This window comes from Heliangelus exortis, chromosome 28, assembly GCF_036169615.1.
Source record: "Heliangelus exortis chromosome 28, bHelExo1.hap1, whole genome shotgun sequence".
Lineage (NCBI taxonomy): Eukaryota > Metazoa > Chordata > Aves > Apodiformes > Trochilidae > Heliangelus > Heliangelus exortis.
The window spans coordinates 362,564-383,055 of record NC_092449.1 but is presented as its reverse complement, the minus strand read 5'-3'; the positions used below and the strand labels follow the sequence as shown (position 1 = coordinate 383,055).

General features: G+C 40.4%; 1 protein-coding gene across 6 annotated transcripts in view; it reads right to left on the bottom strand.

Annotated features, from left to right (window-relative positions):
- Window positions 1-2,054: 2,054 nt before the first annotated feature.
- The window catches only part of ELAVL1 (ELAV like RNA binding protein 1), a 31,690-nt gene continuing 13,252 nt past the window's right edge, over window positions 2,055-20,492 (bottom strand). For 3 of the 6 annotated variants that reach the window (XM_071728149.1, XM_071728150.1, XM_071728151.1), the window contains 5 exons: window positions 11,771-11,874; window positions 11,151-11,304; window positions 8,389-8,614; window positions 4,869-4,982; window positions 2,055-3,635 (listed from right to left, as the gene is read on the bottom strand). In XM_071728149.1, the coding sequence (XP_071584250.1) occupies window positions 3,311-3,635; window positions 4,869-4,982; window positions 8,389-8,614; window positions 11,151-11,304; window positions 11,771-11,874 (923 nt within the window). In that variant the 3' untranslated portion in view covers window positions 2,055-3,310. The remainder of the gene's footprint in view (window positions 3,636-4,868; window positions 4,983-8,388; window positions 8,615-11,150; window positions 11,305-11,770; window positions 11,875-20,492) is intronic. The other 3 variants (XM_071728152.1, XM_071728154.1, XM_071728155.1) reach the window with 1 other exon arrangement.

The window sequence follows — 20,492 nt, the reverse complement described above, 5'->3', positions numbered from 1 at the left end:
CCAAAACTTCCTAGTCCTCTCTACCTTACTGAACCTACTGCATCTCATAAAAAATGCAAGAGGCATCTGGTTTGAGACAGGCCTTTGGTTTTACAAGGATTTTGTAAGCACTGCCTGAGACACAAGTATCATCTGGAAGAAAAATCTGTATTTGAAGCAGAAGGTATCCACATTTTTTTCTAAACTTCCTGAGGACTAAGAAGCCAAAACCTCTCTCCAAACAGGTATGTTCAAGGGAGAACTTCAAACGAGTGTGTGCTGGATGACATGCTAAGAAAACCGTATACCTTTTGGGTAGAGAAACTGCTGGCAGATTACTTGGTTTTAGGATTTAGTTTCCACTGCCCTAGGTTTCCTTTTTGGTCATTACAAGAAGGATGCATGGGCTATTGTTTAGGACCAAAAGTATCAAGAATAGAGACACAATTTTTTCCTTACTTCAGCTATTTATGCCAAGTATTTATTGACTGTTAGGATGGTGCAGCCCATGCACTTTTTCTGGTATCAGCTTTTAATAATTCAGCAGGATTTCTCTTTTTCATCTTCTCCTGACTCAAGCAGCAGTACTTTGTCATGCAAAGCACCTGGTAACTATTTTCACAGTAAACATCAAAGGAAGCTGAGATCAGAAGTTTCCTAAAAGAGTTGTTTTCATACCACTACTGAAACAATATCCTGCATCTCCTTCTTATTTAGTGAAGAATGAGAGAGGGAAAAATAGGGAAGCAGTTAGATGACAGCAATGCCAGAAAGCCTCCAAGAAGAATTTATTTAACCAAGGAGCAGCCAGGGAGCTGACAGCTGTGCGTGTCTTTAATGGTTACTGATGCAAACTCGTATTTCTGGTGTCATTCATGGGAAGTCTGAACCCCCACCTAAATGCTGTGATAAAACTGCAGCTCCCATTTAGTTTGAAAATGAATCTTCTATGAAATCATATTATGAAATTATGAAATAAAAGAATGACAGGAAATTGGAAATGCTTGCAGACCCACTCCTGGAGAACAGGGCAGTGTGAGGTTAAGAGGGGATGGGACACGCGAGAACTTCTCTGTACTATACAGTTTTAACTCAGGAGATATTCCTCAAATCCTTCTGAATTTCTCCTTGAAGACAGAAATAGTATTGGTTGATTCGAGAAATTGATAAATCGGTGGAAACATCTGGAATAGACACTGGACAAAAAGCACATTTTGTGGAGGTGGAAGCTGGTTGCTTTGTCACAGCCACTGTTTCAGAGTCCATCGTTCTTCCCAATAGATGGCTGCGAAAAGGACTGGTGGGAAAGGCAAGGCTGGATCTATTAATAACAAAAATCCCACTTACATTCACTGCACCCAAGTTCAAAACCAGTGGGAGGCTGCTCAGTGTGCCACGGCTTGTCTATAGGGCATTAAGTAGTGTGCCAGTTCTAGAAATCCCAGTAACAGCATTTTTTAGACAGTGCTGAAGGTAATTAATGGAGATGGGCAGTGTGCAGAGATGCTGATGCAGGCTTCTTCAGGCTGTGCAAGACTGAGCCTACTGCAGAAAAATAAGTAACAACTGTGAACACAAGGCAAGGGCATCCAGGCATGGCATGATACAAGGAGGTGGCATGGAACAGCATCTGCAATTTGGAAATAAACTCTGGGACTGGTAGAGGTTCACACAAAAAAAGGAGACACTGCCATAAAACTGCCACTCACCCCATTTTTGTGTTTGCTCTACACTCTGGCAACTGAATGTCCAACATTAGACCCCAAAGTTGCCCAGGCCAGGCCTCTAGTCATGCACAGTATCCTTACACAGCCTTTATCCCAAGAGAAATCCTCTTCAGGTTTCCTACCCAAGAACACCTGCAGGGTTACACCAGTCTGTGGCACACAGTCTCTATGCCACAGATTTATTGTAGTGCTCTTGTTTCACAACCCTTTTTCTTCTACTTGTCTGTCAAAAGGAGTAACTTAAAACTCTGAAAGAGGAGCTACAATTCTTTAAAACACTTGCTGAAAGCTGGACACCTTGTGCAATACTTAGCAAAAAAATAACAGAAAATAAAAAACAAAACAAAATTTGAGCAAAACAAAATCAAATTTAATGTTCTTAAATGCAAAAGTAAAAACAAACAAAAAACACAAAAAAGCAAAAGAAAATTAACAGAAACAGAACAACTCAAAGTTTCAAGGCAGTCTGCAGAAAACTTGGGGAATTAATCTTTAAATCTACAAATCAAAGGGGTTTTTTTGTTAATATCTAACTTGCAAGTAGTAAGTACTTTTCTGCTGAGTGTTCAATAAGTAAAGCTAGTTGTCAAAACAAAATCCTATTAAAATAGAAAAATCTAGCACTCATTAGAAGGGATGCGAGAAATACAATGCTCAAATGTTTATAACTGTTTTTTCTTTACAAAACAGAACTACCAAAGGAATCCAAACTATAATGATCTTTGAAAATGAGTAAGTATCTTGCTGCATTATATTGTACCAGTAAGTAGTGCACCATGCATTAAATATTTGAACAGAAGAGATTCAGTTTGATAAAGTAGCAACATATATTCACACTCTCTTTTTGGAGTTTCATTTTGACTTAGAAATCTTCCCGGAGTTTCTTTGAAACTCTTTGGTCCATTCCTATTAGAAAGTGGGCTTTAAAAATAATGTTTCTAAAACCTTTGAATTTGACAGCTTGGCCACTGCTCAAGTGTGCAACTTACCTCATCAATGGTGTTAAAAGTTATGCTGGCATGCTACTACTTACAAGACCTTGACTTGAAAAAGCCTAATCCTCAACTATATATGTAGTAATGAATATTAATTGATCAAACAATTTACTGACAACTAAAACATTAGTATTTCTCAACTTTTCTTCCACACTACCAAGTCTGGGGTAGAGAAGTTCAGGGGAATGGGTAGGAAAAACATCAACAAAAAACAAGAAAATTAATTAATTCAGCCTGATATTTTTCAGAAAATTCCAGTTTTTGCAGACAACATTCAATGGAACAAATGTTAGTCTCATAAGTGAAAGCATGCTTCAATTTTACCACCATCCAGAGGGTCTAGTTAATGCAAACTACTTAAGATTTCAGGGAATTTTTAACATGTTTTAAATGAAATAACTTAAAGGAACTTAAAATTGGTCTAACATTGTGGGATTTCAAACATTTGAACATGTCAGTTGCATCCCAGAATATAAAACCTTTTTCACTTCTCATTTAGACTAAGACAAACACTTGTGAAAATTGGCGCAAAATGAGTTTTACACTAACAAAAATGTTTCAACTTCTGTCACTCAATTATCTATTTCATACAAAAAAAGCACGAGCAAGTTATTTGTGGGACTTGTTGGTTTTGAAGGAAACCTGCAAGATTTTGTCCCCCAGGCGGTAGCCATTAAGACTTGCTATGGCCATTGCAGCTTCTTCATAGTTTGTCATGGTCACAAAACCAAAACCTTTGCACTTGTTGGTGTTGAAATCTCGAATAACTTTCACATTGGTAACCGCACCAAAGGGGCCAAACATCTGCCAGAGGATTCCCTCATCAGCATCTTGACCAAGGTTGTAGATGAAGATACACCAGCCAGAAGATGCGTTTCCTGGAACATTTACACCAGAAAGCCCACTCATGTGATCTACACCCATAGGAGAGAACCTAGCAAATAAAAAGCACAACATTTCATGTAAAAGTTCAATTCAGTCAAGCAAAATAACTTGAATGGGAAGCAACTGAGAATGAATATTTTCTACATGGACATCCAAACAGCCAGAAAAAAAAAATGTTTCCCCACTCAAATTGACAATCAAATTGACAGCTGCCAGGAAAAAAAGTTAAATATTCCAACTGCTTTATTACTAGGGAACTATCCTTAGAAACAGGCAGGCAACAGAACAGTTGCAAGGCAAGTTAGGTGATCACCTTCACTGGGGGCCTGGATTGATCTCTGAAATCAGTTACACTGGTAAGTGCATTCTTGGGCACCTCCTTTTTATTTTGCTTAAGGAAGTTTGCATCCCATACCCTTCTTTTCTTGCCTCTAAAAGAGCACGTTGGGCAATCTTAAGCTACAGCGTTTCTTTGGGGTTTGCTGGGAGGGGAGAGGAGGGGAGAAATGTGTGTGTTTTAATTTTAGGTGTAGTGATTGCGTTATGTTTTCTTTTTTTTTGTGGAACAGAAAAAAAACTCCTCTCTTTTCCACGATAAGGCCAAAGATATAGGCAAAAATCCCCGATATCAACAGGCTACTAGAGAAGCCAATCATGCATACTCATGGCTATTAAGCAGTTAAGAAAATATCAGCAATTCTTCAGTAAGTGCTCAGTAGTTCAGTAGTTGGGATGTCCCACATCTCTGGCTAGAGAATTTGTATCTCAGGTTTTTATTCCTTAATGTAAATTATGCAGATATTCTAACTGCAGTAGCTTTCAAACATCAAAACAGCAAGCCACAGTGAAATACAGTTTTACAGCTTCACTATACACGTATGCTTTTCTTCTTATAAATTTTATACCAACTTCATACTAGAAAACTTATCTGAATTTACTGAACTGCATTTTAAAAATTATCTACTCCCTGCCTCCTACATAGTATCCCAGCAGTATTTATGCATAACAAAAAGCAAAACTGCTCTCCCTTTTCATGTCTTGCTTTGTATTATTTTCTTTTCTCCTTAAACTCAAATCTCTAATTCCCCTTTATTGTATTTTTTGTTTCCATCCTAGAAATTCAAAGCTTCAGAATATTTTAATGCAATACTACAGTTGCACAGCTAAGCACTCAAAGGTCAGGGAATGTGAAAGCTAAAAAAAACCCAATTTGATCCCTTGTGCTTATGTACGATTTAAAAATGTGAGGTCACGTGATTGTAGAAATATAATGATACTATACCAGGGGTTCCCAAACTGTGGTGTACCACTGGTGATATGCAAACCACTTAAAAGCGGTACACGTGCTGCTCTCTGCCAAGAACATGGCGGTGGCAGTTCCTGATTCTCTGCTGACCTGGAGAAAACAGGGAATGGATGTCTGGGCAGTGAACGCTGCATTAAGTGCCAAACACCTCCCCACTGACTCTTTCTTGCCCTGCAGAAAGCTAGGAGCTGTCTTTATTTTGAAGGGAGAGCTCAAGGCACTGTGTGTGGGCAGAAGGGGAGCAGAGCTGCGGCAGCAGACAGCAGGCAGGGAAGGTGGCTCCTGGCAGGGTGGCCCTGGGGCTGATGCACTCACACAAGAGAACCACTCAGTCACCATCTCCCCCCAAGGTCTCTGGTGCTCAGAGCTCATCTCCTCAGTCACCTGAGCTACCAGAGCAGGGGGTGTCCTGGTGGCACAGCCCCCTTCCCCTCCATCACACCCTGCTGCCTGTGCCAGAGCCCAGCTGCCTCCCTGCACTGGTGGCTTCAGGGCAGAGGGTGTCACACCTGAGCACCGGGTGACACACCTGGGCTCCCACTGTAGGGACCCACTGCTGGCCAGCCCCAAGCCAATCCAAGTCTGGGAGTCCTTGTACTACAGTAAAACTGAAAAAGCTGTTAAGGACATGAGAATGTGAATGAGAGGCACTAAGCCATGTGACCTGATGACTATTGTGACATACCTACTATTTATTTTGCTTTTATAGAAAAATGTTCCTGTGTTTGCATGCTTTATAGGCTTACTTTTTTCTGACAGGGACCTTCAGCTCTGTGGCTTCTTTCCATTTGAGTAATGATCTGGTAGAATGTATCTCAATATCTGAGAAGTTTTCATCTCAACAGATCACCAGTCTTGGGGAGCAGAAAGATCACTGAGCTCAGAATTGCATGCTGTTGGTTCCAGCAGTCAGTGTAGCTCTGAAGCTGCTTGCTATAAAACCTTGGGCTCTGCCCAGAAGCCCAGAGAAAAACACATAAAGGACTGGAAACACTTGCAGAAGAACAGCTGGGGGTTGAACACAGTAAAGACAACAACCCACTTGCACATTACAGGCAAAATGATACAAATAGAAAGTACCTATACTGTATGGATACACTGATTTCCAAAGAAATTCTCCTCTCTGCCTGTTACAACTCACAAAAATGTTTATAAAAAAAACCCAAACCAAACAACAAAAAAAACCCCAAAAACTAACAAAACAACAGGGTAAAAACATCCCTAGAAGACTTTAAAAGCAATTTTGAAAAAAAAAAAAAACTATCACCTTACACACAGTATCCCTCTTACCCAGACTTAACCCAATTCTGGAGTAAGGCTACACTTTACAAGTTTACAATTAAAAGAAACCTGGCTTGTTAAAAACAACCATTAAAAAAAGTAATTTGCGTAAGTGTCAGTAAATGTGGTGTAGGATTACACCTATGTGGAAAGTTAAATTTACATTTAGATTTGCATCCATCTGCAAGCACCACACAGCACATAAGCCAGGAGTGAGAGCACTCCCAGGATAAGCAGGGCGGGCTCCTGCTGCATCCCCTGATCAGTCCCTATGCTTATCCTTATCCTGGGCTTAAGGTCTCCACAAGAGGGTCACAAAACTCTTGGTCAGCTTGGGCCTACAGCCTGGATGCAGCCAGGCACAGAGCAGCTGATACATTACACACCTTTGTCCTATAGGAAAATGACTTTGTTGACCATACAAATTTCAAAGGACTTGTAGGAAGGTATTGCTTATTAAGGATGTTTAAGACTGATATGGGGAAACCACACTAAAGGCTTCAGAGACCCAAGATGTTTCAGAGAAAATAATTCCACTAATGCTACAATTTGTACCATCTCAGTCTCACCATGCTAACTGCTACCCTCTGAAATATAATGTGCCAGGGGATATTAGGAAAAATTCCTTCCCCAAAACAGTGTCCAGGGCAATGGTGGAGTTGCCATCCTGGAGGGATTTAAAAGCCATGTACCATGTAGATGTGCTGAGGGAGATGGGATAGTGGTGGCCTTGGCAGTGTTGGGTTAATGATGATCTTAAAGGTAGATTTAAGTTATGACATTCTTTAGTGTGAGGCTGGTGAGACCCAGGCCCAGGTTTCCCCCAGAAGCTGTGGCTGCCCCATCCCTGGCAGTGCTGAAGGTTGGATGGGGCTTGGAGCACCCTGGGCTGGTGGGAGGTGTCCTGCAGTGGGTTTGGAGCTAGATGGTTTCTAAGGTCCTTTCCAACCCATACCACTCCAGGATGATTCTATGAAGTTCTTTGACAGTTCACTTAACTGCCTACAACATGGAATTTCATTCCTTGGGTTGGCTTCCGAGGTTTGGTGTGGAGTGCTGCAGGAAAATGAAATCTCCTTTGAGGAGCTGCCTCAATTTAAAAAATTTAATTCGCCTGGGCTACAGCTGAAGAGAAACAGAGAATGACTGAGGCGGGCACAGACCTCTAGAAATTCTCTAGTAAACTTTCCTGACCAAAGCAGGAACACCCAGAGCAGGTTGCTCAGGCCCAGTCCAGCCAGGTTTTGAGCATCTCCAAGGTTGAGTACTCTGCAGTCTCTTTGGGCAAACTGATGAATCCTCTCTAGTGTAAAACTACAGATGAGTATATAGTACTAATTCTCACTGTAGACACATTACACCTCACTGTTCTCTAAAACACTGAACTAAAGCATTATGAAAAGGTCCCAGCGACACTGCCAACAGTAGCACAGCAAAACACTAGTATCTCAAAGGAGAAAAAGAAAAAAAAGCAAATTCTCAGCAGGGAAACAACACTTTCAGAAGCTCACACAAAAACATCTCTTAATAAAGCCAATTACATATCTGCAGTAATTATTACAGTAAATATAATGCATCTTCTAGAGTGCAGTCCAACTATCAACACCCTCCTGTAAACAGCTAATGTAAAACACACAGTAGCTTCCATGGCTCAGGAAGCAGACAGTATGCTGCAATTACTCAACAAATACTCCTTACTGAACTTAAGACTCAAAGAATGAGAGAACGCTGCACAGCTTAAGATGTAGGAGGAAATGCCACAAACTCTCCTCGTCAGAAATAAGGTTTTCCTATTTTGCTATGACACCTCCCTGCTGGAACCAATGGCTCAGAGCTTTAATTAAGTTGCCAAATTGCATCTGCGTTCAGGTAATTAAGTTGTCAAATTATATCTCCATTCCAGTGTATGGACTTCTGAATGGGGATCTGTTGAGACAGGCATCTACCACTACTCGTTTGGGATCTGCTAATTTTTATCATCTCTCTACACAGAGATGGACACCATAGTGTATGCAACTTTGTCATTAACTTCAATATAAATATTATAATTAAGTTTTTACTTTACTCATCTTTTAATTCAACACTTTATTTACATAATGCTGCAGGACACAGAGTGCACATTTTGCAATGAAGATATTACTGCAGAACTGCAGGAGTACACTTTTCCCAGATGGACACGGGTACAGCCTTAAATGCATTTTTCTTCCTAACCTACCTGAATCTTTGCGCCTGGTGATGCACTGGCCCTCCAAACCGTCGAGCTGGTGAATGACACAGCTGCGACAACAGTGCCACATTTTTGTTCTGGTTAGGATTGGCTGCAAACTTCACTGTAATGGGTTCGGAGGAACCTGGGGGTTTGTGACCATTGAAATTTGTAATTGCCTCTTCTGCTTCTGACCTTTTGTCAAACCGGATAAATGCGACCCCTCTGGACAAACCTTTTAACCAAACCAATAGGAAAAAAAAAATAAAAAAAAAAAAAAAAATTGAAGTTCAGAATAAAACTCAAAATAACTTTGAAAGCAAATAAATAAAAAGGTTAAATATTTCTATGGTCACGGCTTTCAAGTTGTCTACATTTATGAATGCTTCTTCAACAGCTAGAGGACAGAAGACAAAATTAATAAAGAAAAGGCAAGTTAAGACTAGCATTTCAGCTATAACAACTACAGTGACTAATAAAACAATTAAAAAAAAAAAAACAGTGTGGTAGAATTCCACTAAATGCATCACCAACTGACATTTCCATGAATGAAAAACATTTAAATTTAATTCTAAAAACATTTAAAATTAATTCTATTTTATAAATAAAGAACTAATTCAATTCAATTAAAAACAAAACAAAATGCTTACTTTGATTACTTTATCACTAAAAAGCATCTACAGACAGAAAATTGACACTGATTTTTTCCAAATGTTTTCCATGCTAAAGACACACTGGTTTGTGGATGAGGGCATGAAGGTCTGACTCTAGTAGTTCAACCTTCTGTAATGAAGAGACCAATTTCATCTGTATCATGACTATTATTTCTAACTGCCACATGCATGATTTTTAACCCATTAAAAACTATTTAAGAATTACCTCACTGTTAAACATTTTCAGCTGTTTTTTCTAGTTCCAGCCCCTGGATGCTGTTATCCTTCTAACTGAGGTAAAATTAATGCCTTAGAAGATACTCCCTCCTGCCAATCCACTTCTCATCTGTGACTTGACCATGGACTGGAAATTCTGTTTAATCACAGTGAAGTTTTAAAGGGTACAGTTTCTTTATATTTCATTCCAAAGCAGGTATTATGACTGGGGTATTTCTAGGACTTCACCAGCTCTGTTTCAGAAAGGGCCATATCAGATACTTTCATATCAAATACTTTTAAAGAAATACAAGCTATGCATGCAATAAATTTTATCATGTAAGCAGAACATATTCTTCAAACAATACCTAATTAAGGTTATTTGAAAGCAAGTGGTATGTTCTGAGTTGACAGTGAACTGGAGAGCATCTTGCCTCAGTATACACAATAAAAACTACACTATTTCTTAAGGGATTTAACTGTACGACTTCTGTCATCTCATTTGATAGCAATGCCACAGCCAGAGGTTGGCCATCTGGATTCCACTGGCAGAGAGTGCCTATTTTGGACACTTGTATTCATCTGTGTCTCAGTTTTTGTTTTGTTTTTTTTGTTTTTTTTTTTTTGTTTTTTTTTTTGCTTCCACCCATAGCTGTCACCTAGAGAACCAGTCCTAGAGACAGAACCATAGAGATACCAAAGTTGGACAAAAGAAATCCTCCTCTCTAGGAAAGGAAGGACAGGATTTTCCTCACTCAACACTGGAGTGTCTACGATGTCAGCATCCAGAACTTACCTACTCACCTTGGATTTCTTTCATGCAGTCACATATTTACAGTGCAGTCTGACCAAACTGTTTTGATTAACTGAAAAGCAGCTGCCTACACAAGGAGCTAGCTCTGAAGGCAATACTTAACACTGTAGACTTTAGCATACAGTCAGATTAATCCCACCAAAAACTGCTGATGGCCTACTCTGAAGTACAGCAGATTCCTCACAGAGCAGGAAAGCTGCTGCTTAATTCATGTCTGTGAATAAATGCACATAGTACCATATGTAAATGTTAAATGTGGAACTGCTAGAATTAGGTTCTCTCTATTCTAATGTAGCACATTTGTGATCAATGAAAAAGTGTATTTGTAGAAGTTCTCTCCAAATTCATACGTGACATACGGGCTACAGGAAAAAACACAACACACCTAAGGTTACTGGATAAGCCATGCTCTTCTGTTATACAGTCTGAAATAATCAGGTAGAACCTAAAACTGAAAACACACTGTGACACTGAGTCAGAATTAACAATATAAACACAATCCCAAACTTTGTTCTCTCCTGAGTGCTTAACTAGGCAACTAGTTAAAACACATTCAGGAGATTCAAGAGGGTGGTACTAAGTGTAGTAAGCTTATTTTTTGGTCAGCAATAATGACTGTAAGATAGCTCAAATGTTTTAAAATATGAGGAAATTGTGTGAGTAAGTTCCAAACTAGTATAAAAGAGAAAACACATTATTGTTTTGTTTTTTAAATATAACTATGGCTAACAGTTGTGTTTTTGTAAAGGTAATATATTACTCCAGACTACAAACAGTGCCCAGAAGCACACTGCACTGCAGTAATACTGAGCATAACATGAGGAGAGGAGATCAGGCAGATCAGCAGCTCAGCCTGATAAAACTGACATGAGGTTTAGCCTGTAAGCCAGCAAAGGAAGCACCAGAAGTCATCCTGTGTTTTAAAAGTAACAGTGAAAAAAGATAGCCCATTAACATGATTTTGGTGGTTGACACCAGGTGTCATGGTTAGTTTATGACAGTCTAATTTAATTTAGGAGGACCAGTCACCAAAAATCATTAAACATTCTATACACTACTGTTTATGAAGCTAATGCAGCAGAACTCACCTGTAGTTTGATCCACAAGCACACGCGAGTTAATGATGCGTCCAAAACGTGAAAACATATCTTCTACATCTTTTTGTGTCATTGACCTTGGCAGTCCACTAATATATAAGTTAGCATCTTTGATTACTTCTGAACTTGGACGAGCATAGGAAACCTTTAAAAAGAAGGTTTAATAAGAAAGAATTTATTTTGTCATGAGTTGCTTTAATTTGCTTCTCACTAAACAATGCATTGTATTTCTTATAGAGGGAAATTGTCACAAAAAGAGAAGTCTTGTCCCCATATCATTCCATTCATTTTGGGCTCTTCCAACAGATAAAGGATATAGTGGCATTAATATAAAGAGACAGACATGGTCTAGGACCAAATGCTTCCAATAGATGTATTTGCTTCATTGAAGAATCCATGTCTGAAATTCTGACTCAGATACTGGGCCTGTCAGTAACCATGGATCACACTGAGAACTTGTGCTCCCAGTATATTTTTTTTAAAGCTTCATAAAAAGATTTCACCAGCTGAAGTGCAGTTTGTTACCTTAATTTCTACTACACACAAGCCTTGTCACAACAAGGAAGCAGATTAGTGTCATTTTCATAGGAGACAAAATCTAGGCATCCTACCTTGATAGTTTTTGACTGAAGTCTGAGGCCATTCAGTGTGTTTATTGCTCTTTCAGCATCTTTTGCAGTAACGTAGTTCACAAAGCCATAGCCTAAGCTGTGTCCTACATGGAAGAACATTTTTTAAAAATTAATCTTAACAAAGAGCTTATAACCATCAAAAGTAAAAGGAAACACAAATGAGAAAAAGTGAACTCCAGATAAACATAATCCAAGCAGAAAATATTTCAAAAGGCCAAAGAAGTTTCTCAAGGCTGGCATACATCATATGAAGTAACTGAAAGCTCTTTCATTTCCTACTTGGGACACCCCTGTTTTCAAGGACAGCTGTGTGTCAGACAGCTGCAGATGATCCACCACCAGTAAGAAATTCCAGACTAAAACACTGATTCTGAAAATATCTTGTATACTTTGTGTACCTTGGCTCCTGGAGGCAAGAGGGGGAAAAAATGCTAATGAGAAGTAAGTCTCCCAAACAAGGGATGAAACTGAAGAGCAAAAATTCTCTGTAATGCAGACAACTGATATACTATTACTTGATATAAGTTTAGTCTTAACTCTTACAAAAAGAATTTGATAATAATAATACCACAAATCTTTAAAACATTTAAGGCAAAGGATGTCTTTGGATGTCTTCGTTCTGCACAAAACCTCAGAGAAACTGAAGTGCAGTGTTGCAGGACACCGCAGATTAACTCCATCTGCTGAAGGAAATGAGACATACAAGTCTCAAAGGAACAAGGAAGGCAAAGAACCACCAGCCAGCCCTCTGGGTTCCTCCTAACACCAGAGATGCAGACTGGCTGCAGGACAAATGCAACAAGCTCAACACCCTGACACGTCCTCTGCCTTTTGCTGCTTTGCTTGGATGTAATACACCAGTAACTCATCTAAACCTGAATAATGTTACTGCCTGTTTCCTAATACACTCCTTGTAGAAACAGTTCCAGTCAATTTTACTGTCTGCTAAAGCTCAGATCCCCTTTGTGTTCAACAGGAACAATACCTCACTCTCTTACTCACCCAGTGTTAAAACATCTCCAGTAGCACAGATCAAAATCTCATTATGTCAGATGCTTCTGCACAATTAGATTGGCAAATTCCTCTCTACTAGCCAAGTAGGACCTGAATCTCCATAGGAAACAAATACATACAAGAAAGCAAGACCTCAAACACCAGCTTCTGTACCTTTACAGATAATATTGTTCAGGATTGTGCAGACATACCTTACATGTACCTTCAGCTTTGGGGTTTTTTTATTTCTTTATGATGTTAATTATCTGTTTTATTAGTCAGAGACAGGCAATCATTTAGATCAAATCTAGTTCTTTACCTACTGAGATTCTTTTCACCTGACTAAAAGAACAAATAATGTAACTATTAGAAAAATGTTTGGCACCTGAATCCTGACTTCTCCAGAATTTGATGAAGAAAACAAAGATAAGTTTAAGAGGGAACAAACATCATGCAGACAGCAGGCAATTACTTTTTCACCTCTTATGAGGGCAGGAAGAGCCCATGGCTCTCACAGGTCCAGCATAGCAGCACCTGTACCCGCTGCCTTGTAAATACTTCCAGTCTGTCCCAAAAGCCATGTAAAAGTGAATATGTCATTAAACTGCTGAAAAGAACCAAGTCCTAATCTAGTTTATGGAAATAGGTCCTTAGGGAGCAGGGAACCAGACCCCAGCAAGGTTAATCCCTCAAGTCTGAACCATGGGGCCCTGGCAGGCAGGGCCATTGCTCCCCAGGTGTCTGCAGCACTGGGGAGGGAGTGACTCTTCTGGCAGAAGAGCAGGAAGATTCCACACTGTATGGATTTATAAAGCTATCTTTAGTGCTCTGAATCACGGAGATCAGAGGCTCAGCCCATGACTAGTGCAAGTCAGCATCTTTCCCTGTTTTCAAGCAACAAGCTCCCAGCAAAGACAGTCAGCAGGTAACCAGTACTCACCCAGCAGCTCTCCTGCAAACCACCAGACAGGTTATACATTTGTGCACTGTTTGAGCTCAGTGACAAGGAAAATGAAGCTTTGTTTTTGGTTTAATCTGTATGTAACAGAACTCAGACACACAGAAGCAAAAGGGACCACAGTCCCTTTAACTACAAATTGTAAATACTCCCTTTCCCAAAAACACAAGCAGCTTCCCATTAAAAGCAGTCAGATTTTCATCACAGCCACTCTGACTAAAAGCACATTCCATAAGCCTCTTCCAATGCTCTTCTTTCCTAAATGCAGGTCTTCACACTTGATAAGTTGTTCTTGTGATTTACCTATCTCTCTCTACAGAAAACTAGACTATAGATCTTCTCTTTTAGATTATACTTATTCCCTTTAAATTACATCAGTGTGACATGACTTCACAGTCCAAAAATGCTAAAAAAAGACCCCTAACCCCCACAAAATTGACAACATATATTAACTTACCTTGTTCTAAACACTTAAGAGTCTCAGTCATCTCCTGCTATTACTAGTTTTCAGCTCTAAACAGGGTCCCATTGTTTCCTTGATAGATCATTGTTCAGGAACTCTCCCTGCTTCACGATTTTATTCCATATTCGTTCCTCCTAAGCAGTAAAAACCACTTTCCTTCTAGGGCATGCCAGAAAATATATAAGGGACCAGCATTTACACAGCATTATGATTTATGTCAACCATAACAGCTGCTTCCAGAAAGGAGACATTATCTGCTTTATTATGATAAGAACCTATTATGCAAAAGAAGGCAGTACTTCAACTATTTTCACAGTATTTTGGTGGATAGTAATTAAAAAAAAAAAAGCCAACAACTTTAAAATCCACAAAGTTTGCATATACATAGATGCAAAGGTAGACAAGGGATGAAGATGTAAAATAAAGAAACAAATCAGCCCTTATCTGGATGAATAATTAACAAAGTGACCATAAAACCTAGCTTTAAACAAACTACTATACTCCTTCAGTAGAAAGAATACTGTTTCGTTTCTGTGATAAAAAGCCCTTTCATGAAAGAGGGGCACTCATTTTCTTTCTGTGCATCACTTGGTTTTCTGTCCATGTCCTTGCTTCCTTTCCCAGCTCCATGAGACGCACTGCTTCAGTCACCAGCTTATTTCTTATTCCCCTCCCACCACTGATGGACAACTCTGCTTCCACAGAGGTGTGGAATATGAGACCAGAGCTCAGACTTAATTTCCACCTCACCACAGACTATCTGCCTCCCCTGAAAGCAGCCACAGATTCTCCCCATTTTCTGCCCTTCAAGAAGACCTAAATTTAAACCTGGCTCCTACTGTGCCAGAGCCCCTCAGTATGAGGGCATTTTAGTTTAGAATTTGTTTTCTGAACCAGGGAGTAGCATTTTAAGATTAAAAAAGCCCAAGTAGATAACACAGAAGGATGTAATGGATCTCAACAAACATCACCCAGGGGAGTGACTTGTTGTCTTAGAAAGAGTGTTGAGTTTGTTGGTTTTTTTTCTTTGGCTTTATGGAGCATGTTGTGAGTGACAACCAGACAGCTTGCATGTTTGAATGCATGAAGAAATTCCATGTCCCAGTACCTGGTATCAATGTGCTGAAAAAGCAGAATTCAAAGCAGTGCCTCTGTAGTTTCAGAGGATGAGAACAGATTAAAAGTGCTCAGATGTGCCTTGTGTGGGCTTTCTTTAGTACAGTCACACTGCTGTACAGCTGGGGATACATAATCACATCAACCTTTAAAAAAAAAATTAAAACACCCTTGCTTCAAGCTTCAAAACAAAAAAGGGTTATGCCAATGCAGAAGAGCAGCAAGGTAGGATGAGCAGAGCAGGTGATGAAGAGGCTGTATTCTAACATCTTGAGATGAGTCAACACTATGCAGACAGCATCTTCTGTTTCCCAGCATCCAGGGAACAAGCAGATGTGTCGGCAGAGCAGCCTGGGAGCTGATGGCAGAGTTCCAGCAGGCAGCACACAGGAAGAAGTGACAGCCTAAAAAAGGAGGAATTTCCAGTCCCAGGAAAAATCAGAGGTCACCTGCAGCTGAGACTTCAAAGGAATGCAAACAAAAAAAAAAATATAACAAGGGTAGCAAGAAAAGTTTCCACTGCTGTCTCAGCAGCACAGGGCTTGAAAAGGGAAAACATGGGAGAGGTGCTGAGGAAGGTGTGTGACTGGTGAGAGTGCTATGAGACAGACACCTTCTTGGCCTCACTCTTCACCAAGGAAGTCCAGCAGACCTCCGCACTTAGGGAAGGGTTCAAGGAGGACACGTGGGTAAAGATCAAGGCTCAGACTGATTGGTTCAGAGAACTTGACCCATACAAATCCATGGGATCCACCCAAGATCAGCTCATCCTAAGGGTGCTGAGACACCAGGCTCATGTCCTGGCCAAAACTGCCCTCTGTCATCTTTGAATGGAAATTGGAAGTGGCCTCAATCAACTGCAAGAAGACAAATGCCACATTCAGCTTCAAAAAGACACCAAAACAATTTTTATAAACCCTGTACTACACAAGTGACTGCAACATGTGGATTTCTGCAGGAATCTAACGTGGGACCTGCTGTTTTACTTCCTACCCATGACCTGGGGGGGGGATGGGGGGGGGTGTGGAATGGGAGCTCATCAAGATTGGAGACACCAGGCAGGGAGGAATCTGTCAAAGCACTGGAGGGCAGAGCTGCCACCAAGAGGAACCTAAATGTGATGGAGGAATGGATCAACAGGCACTTTATCAAATGCAGCAAGGATAATCCAAAGACCTTATCATGGGAAGGAAGAAACCCTGGCAACACCACAGACTAGGCACTTAGTGGCTGGAGAGCAGGTCTGTGGAAAAGCTCTGGGAATCATGGTATAGAGCAAGAGCTCGTGCCAGCAGCACAGTGTGACAAGGTTAGCAATATCCTGCCTTGGACTAAGACCAGTACTGCCAGAAGGAAAAAGTCATCCCCCTTCAACTGAACACTCACTTGACCACACTGAGAATACTGCATCCAATTTTTCATGTACCCCAAATACAGGTAAGACATTGATAAACTGGAGTGAGGTCAGCAAAGGGCCACCAAAATCCTCAGGGGATTTAGTCACACAAGCACCAAGAGAGTACTACAGAAATCCCACAAAATCATGCTTGGGTCAGGCTGAGGGCAAAGCTCATCCTACCTGGACGGGAAACACTGCAGTGCTGTGAGGATGGATGAGCTGGATCAATACTGCCCCAGGAATCATCACACCATGCTCCACTTGTACTTCAAACATATCCTTTTAGAGTACAAAACCAAAAGCTTAGGTTTATATTTAAAGCACTTCCACAGGTTTTGTGCTTTAAACACCTCTGTGGTCAGTGTCAATGCAACAGCTCCACACCTTTCTCCCACAGCCACATAATTCATCTTTATTCCAATTTCCATGGCTAAGACACGGATTGCTACCTGAGCCAATTCCTGCTTCTGTTTAAGACTTAAACCCACGATGTCTCACTGGAAAGTCTTTTGACTACAACAGAAGGGAGTCAGAACAAAATAATGTCCAGTTTTACAAATACAGAATGTGTTCCCACTGCTTCATTTGGCTTTATAAATCAAGACACCCTGTTCCATGGCCAAATGATAAACAGTTGCATTTATGGAAACTGAAGGGCAAAATTGCATTTAACAGGTTTGGAAAGCCTGACCTTCAAACAACTCAGGAAAACAATAGGAATGGCAAATAAAGCAGCCACTCCTCCATTTGTAAAATAAATGGCATTTGTCCTGAAACAAAGATGACGACAAACAATTCAGACAGTCACTTTTCAAAGAAGTCAGAATCTACAAAGCTAACTTGACAGAAGTCTGCTCTTTACCCCAGCTCAAAGAGACAGCTTCCAGGCATCTCACTATCTCCACAATATTTAGCAAATTCAATCATATGCAGAGACAGCTTCAAATCCCCAAAACAAAAGGTTTACTTTTTTTCAGCAATTAATTTAATTTAATATTCCATGTACTTATTTCTGTTCTATTCACAGTTGTTCCTCTCTCTCTTTTCTAGAATATTTTTCTATTGAGATTTCATGCAAGTTGCTCCAGGGCTCTTTTCCTGGATGAACTGCCAGCATCCTAGATGCTTAAAGTGAAAAGAGTATGTAAAGTGAACACAGAAAATACCAGGCCCAAAATTGTACATGAATACCACACAGGCTGATTTCTCGTGGAAGACTTTGGGAAGAAAATGCCTTACCCACTTACTGTAAGATCTTATTTCTTTAAAGATTAGGAGAGATTTCCTTAATCTGTGAATGGAACAGACACCTGACTATTCAAGACACTGAGTGAAAAGTTCACTCCCCCATTCTGCTCCAGAATACATTCCAAATTTCAAATAATGACACTTTTTTAGCTGGAAACATTACAGTGCAAAACCCCACCACACGATCAGTCAACACCACCATCAGTTAAGCTGAACTGAACTCTCATTCTGCAGAAACACACTGTTTCTCTGCTGGAAGAGAATGAAAGAATTGTAAAATGGTGGTTTTAGTGGGAATTATCCTTCTACATGTTGAGAAATACTAGAGTACAACTGAAGATTTTGCTACATGCCTCATTTTTATGGCATAAAAGAGCTTTAGGCCTGTCCAAAGCAATAGCTAAAAAAAGTGTTTGAGTCCTGAACCAGGGGTCAACTGGAATAAAAGCTACAACCTCCCTTTGATCAGGTAAACCTGACAGAGTTCAGAGCACCTTACCAGAAATCAAGGTCTCCTAGTGGTATCCTTTCCTGTCAGCAGCAAGCACTCCAGATCCTCTAAGGTTTTCAGGAGTCTGTTGATGATCCCAAAGTTTCCAGAATATTTAGGAGCAAGCAGAGCCCAGGAACTGCTACAGCAGCTGCTGCTTCTGAACCCACTTAAAGAAACCAAACAACCTTTACATTATGTGTACTCTCACACCCTCACCCCTTTAGTTATTAACTTCTGAGGTATTTATATGGCCAACCTCATGATAAAGGAAATTATGTGAAGCTGGAAAAAACTACAAGAGCATTAACATTTTCTGCACTTGGCCATTTCATCTGCAAACCATTTGCACTTTTCATTAAGTTAACCACTGTTACTAAGCACTCTTGAATGCACATTGAAAGCAATTGCATAGCACCAAATGTGATTAAGTGAGAAAAAAAACCCATGGGTAAAGATGCATTCCAATTACACAGTTAACAGGAAAACTGTACATGCAATGTCATGGCTGTTTTTCATGCAAAAGGAAAAAATTTCAGCCAATGAGAAAAGCTTAAATACTGTCCACAAAACAAGAATTTTGTTTCTAGACTGGACTCCACTGCACTAAGTGAATGAACAGTCACCCTGTCATGTGAGCTAGATTGCATCTGGAAGCAGCCAAGTAAAATCTTCCTTCCCTTTTTGCTTTCAAAGCCTACAAGCACACAGCCATTCATTTCTTCAATCCTGTAATTTCTTTAAAAGTCTTCCAGAGAAGACATCACAAAAAGATAAAGAGGAGGGAAATGCAAAGATGCACAGGGATCCCTGAGGAATTCCAGTAAACAGAAGTGAATTCTTTCTGTACGCATGTAAGCAACATGCCACATGTGCAGTGAGAGTGAGCCCTAACAACACTGTTTTTCAAAACAGATCTCAGATTTTCTACACACAACCTTAGCAAGTCACCCCAAAATGTCCTTTCTGCTCCACGTTTTTCAGCAACACTGAAGCAATACCTACATCCCTGATAGCTGCTGGGCAAGGACTTGAACATCAGCACGCTCCATCAGAGTTCAAACTTACATAAACATGGGAGGAAGCCCACTGTCTCAGTGTCTGCACAGAGATGGCCACATTTTGGTAGCTGACAGTCTTTGGCCCAGTCTGAAAGTTCATATCCAAGATTTCCTAGAATAGAAAGTCATGAGCATTTTGCTCAGAGATACCTCATTGCCTGGCCAAGGTATGAAGGTAGGTATGAGGGAAGGGAAAAACTTGTCACCAGGTACCCACAGCAGGCCTCAGGGTGTCAAGAGTAACAAACAGATCCCATAGCAGTCTGAGACCCTGAACACATGAGAAAAGTTGAACCCAATCTTTTCAGCACTTTAGGACAGCTGGGTTTGAAAATGCCAACATTTCAGCAGGGTAGGGAGACAGAGAAACTACATACAGCTTACACTCATGGCAGACTAACTTTCAGCTTTAGCTTTTTGTCCAGAAGGACTAAAAGTCTGTGTACACCTGCACAAACAGCAGACTAAAAGACAAGCAGGTTCTCTCAGCAAATTCACGTCTATAGAAGAGAAGCATCCACACCATGTAGTCAGACACCCTGACACAACACCTGTGCTTGGTGGTACCAAGGCCTGGATTTCTGCACTAACAGAAACTAAAGGAGAAATGCTTTAAAAATGTCCACTTGTAAGAGTCCAGCACAGCAGATTGGTTGGAAACCCAGACTCCAGAATCTGGACATTCCAGACAAGTCAAGCATCCCCAAAACAAAATATGGTACAGGACCTATTGCTGCTGCTGAATCATCTATGGCAGGAGGCAGGGGCTCCAAGGACAAGAAGATTCAACACATTTCTGGGTAGGAAATCAGTACAGAGCACGAGTTTGGCATCACTCCGTGTTGGAGGGCTACAATTTAACCAGTGCTGACTGCTCAGCCAAACCCCCCTATTTTCCCTTACTCTCAGCCTCCTGAACCAGAGGCACAGGAAGAGAGGATTTCACCAACTGAACTGGGTCAGTGGCTACTCA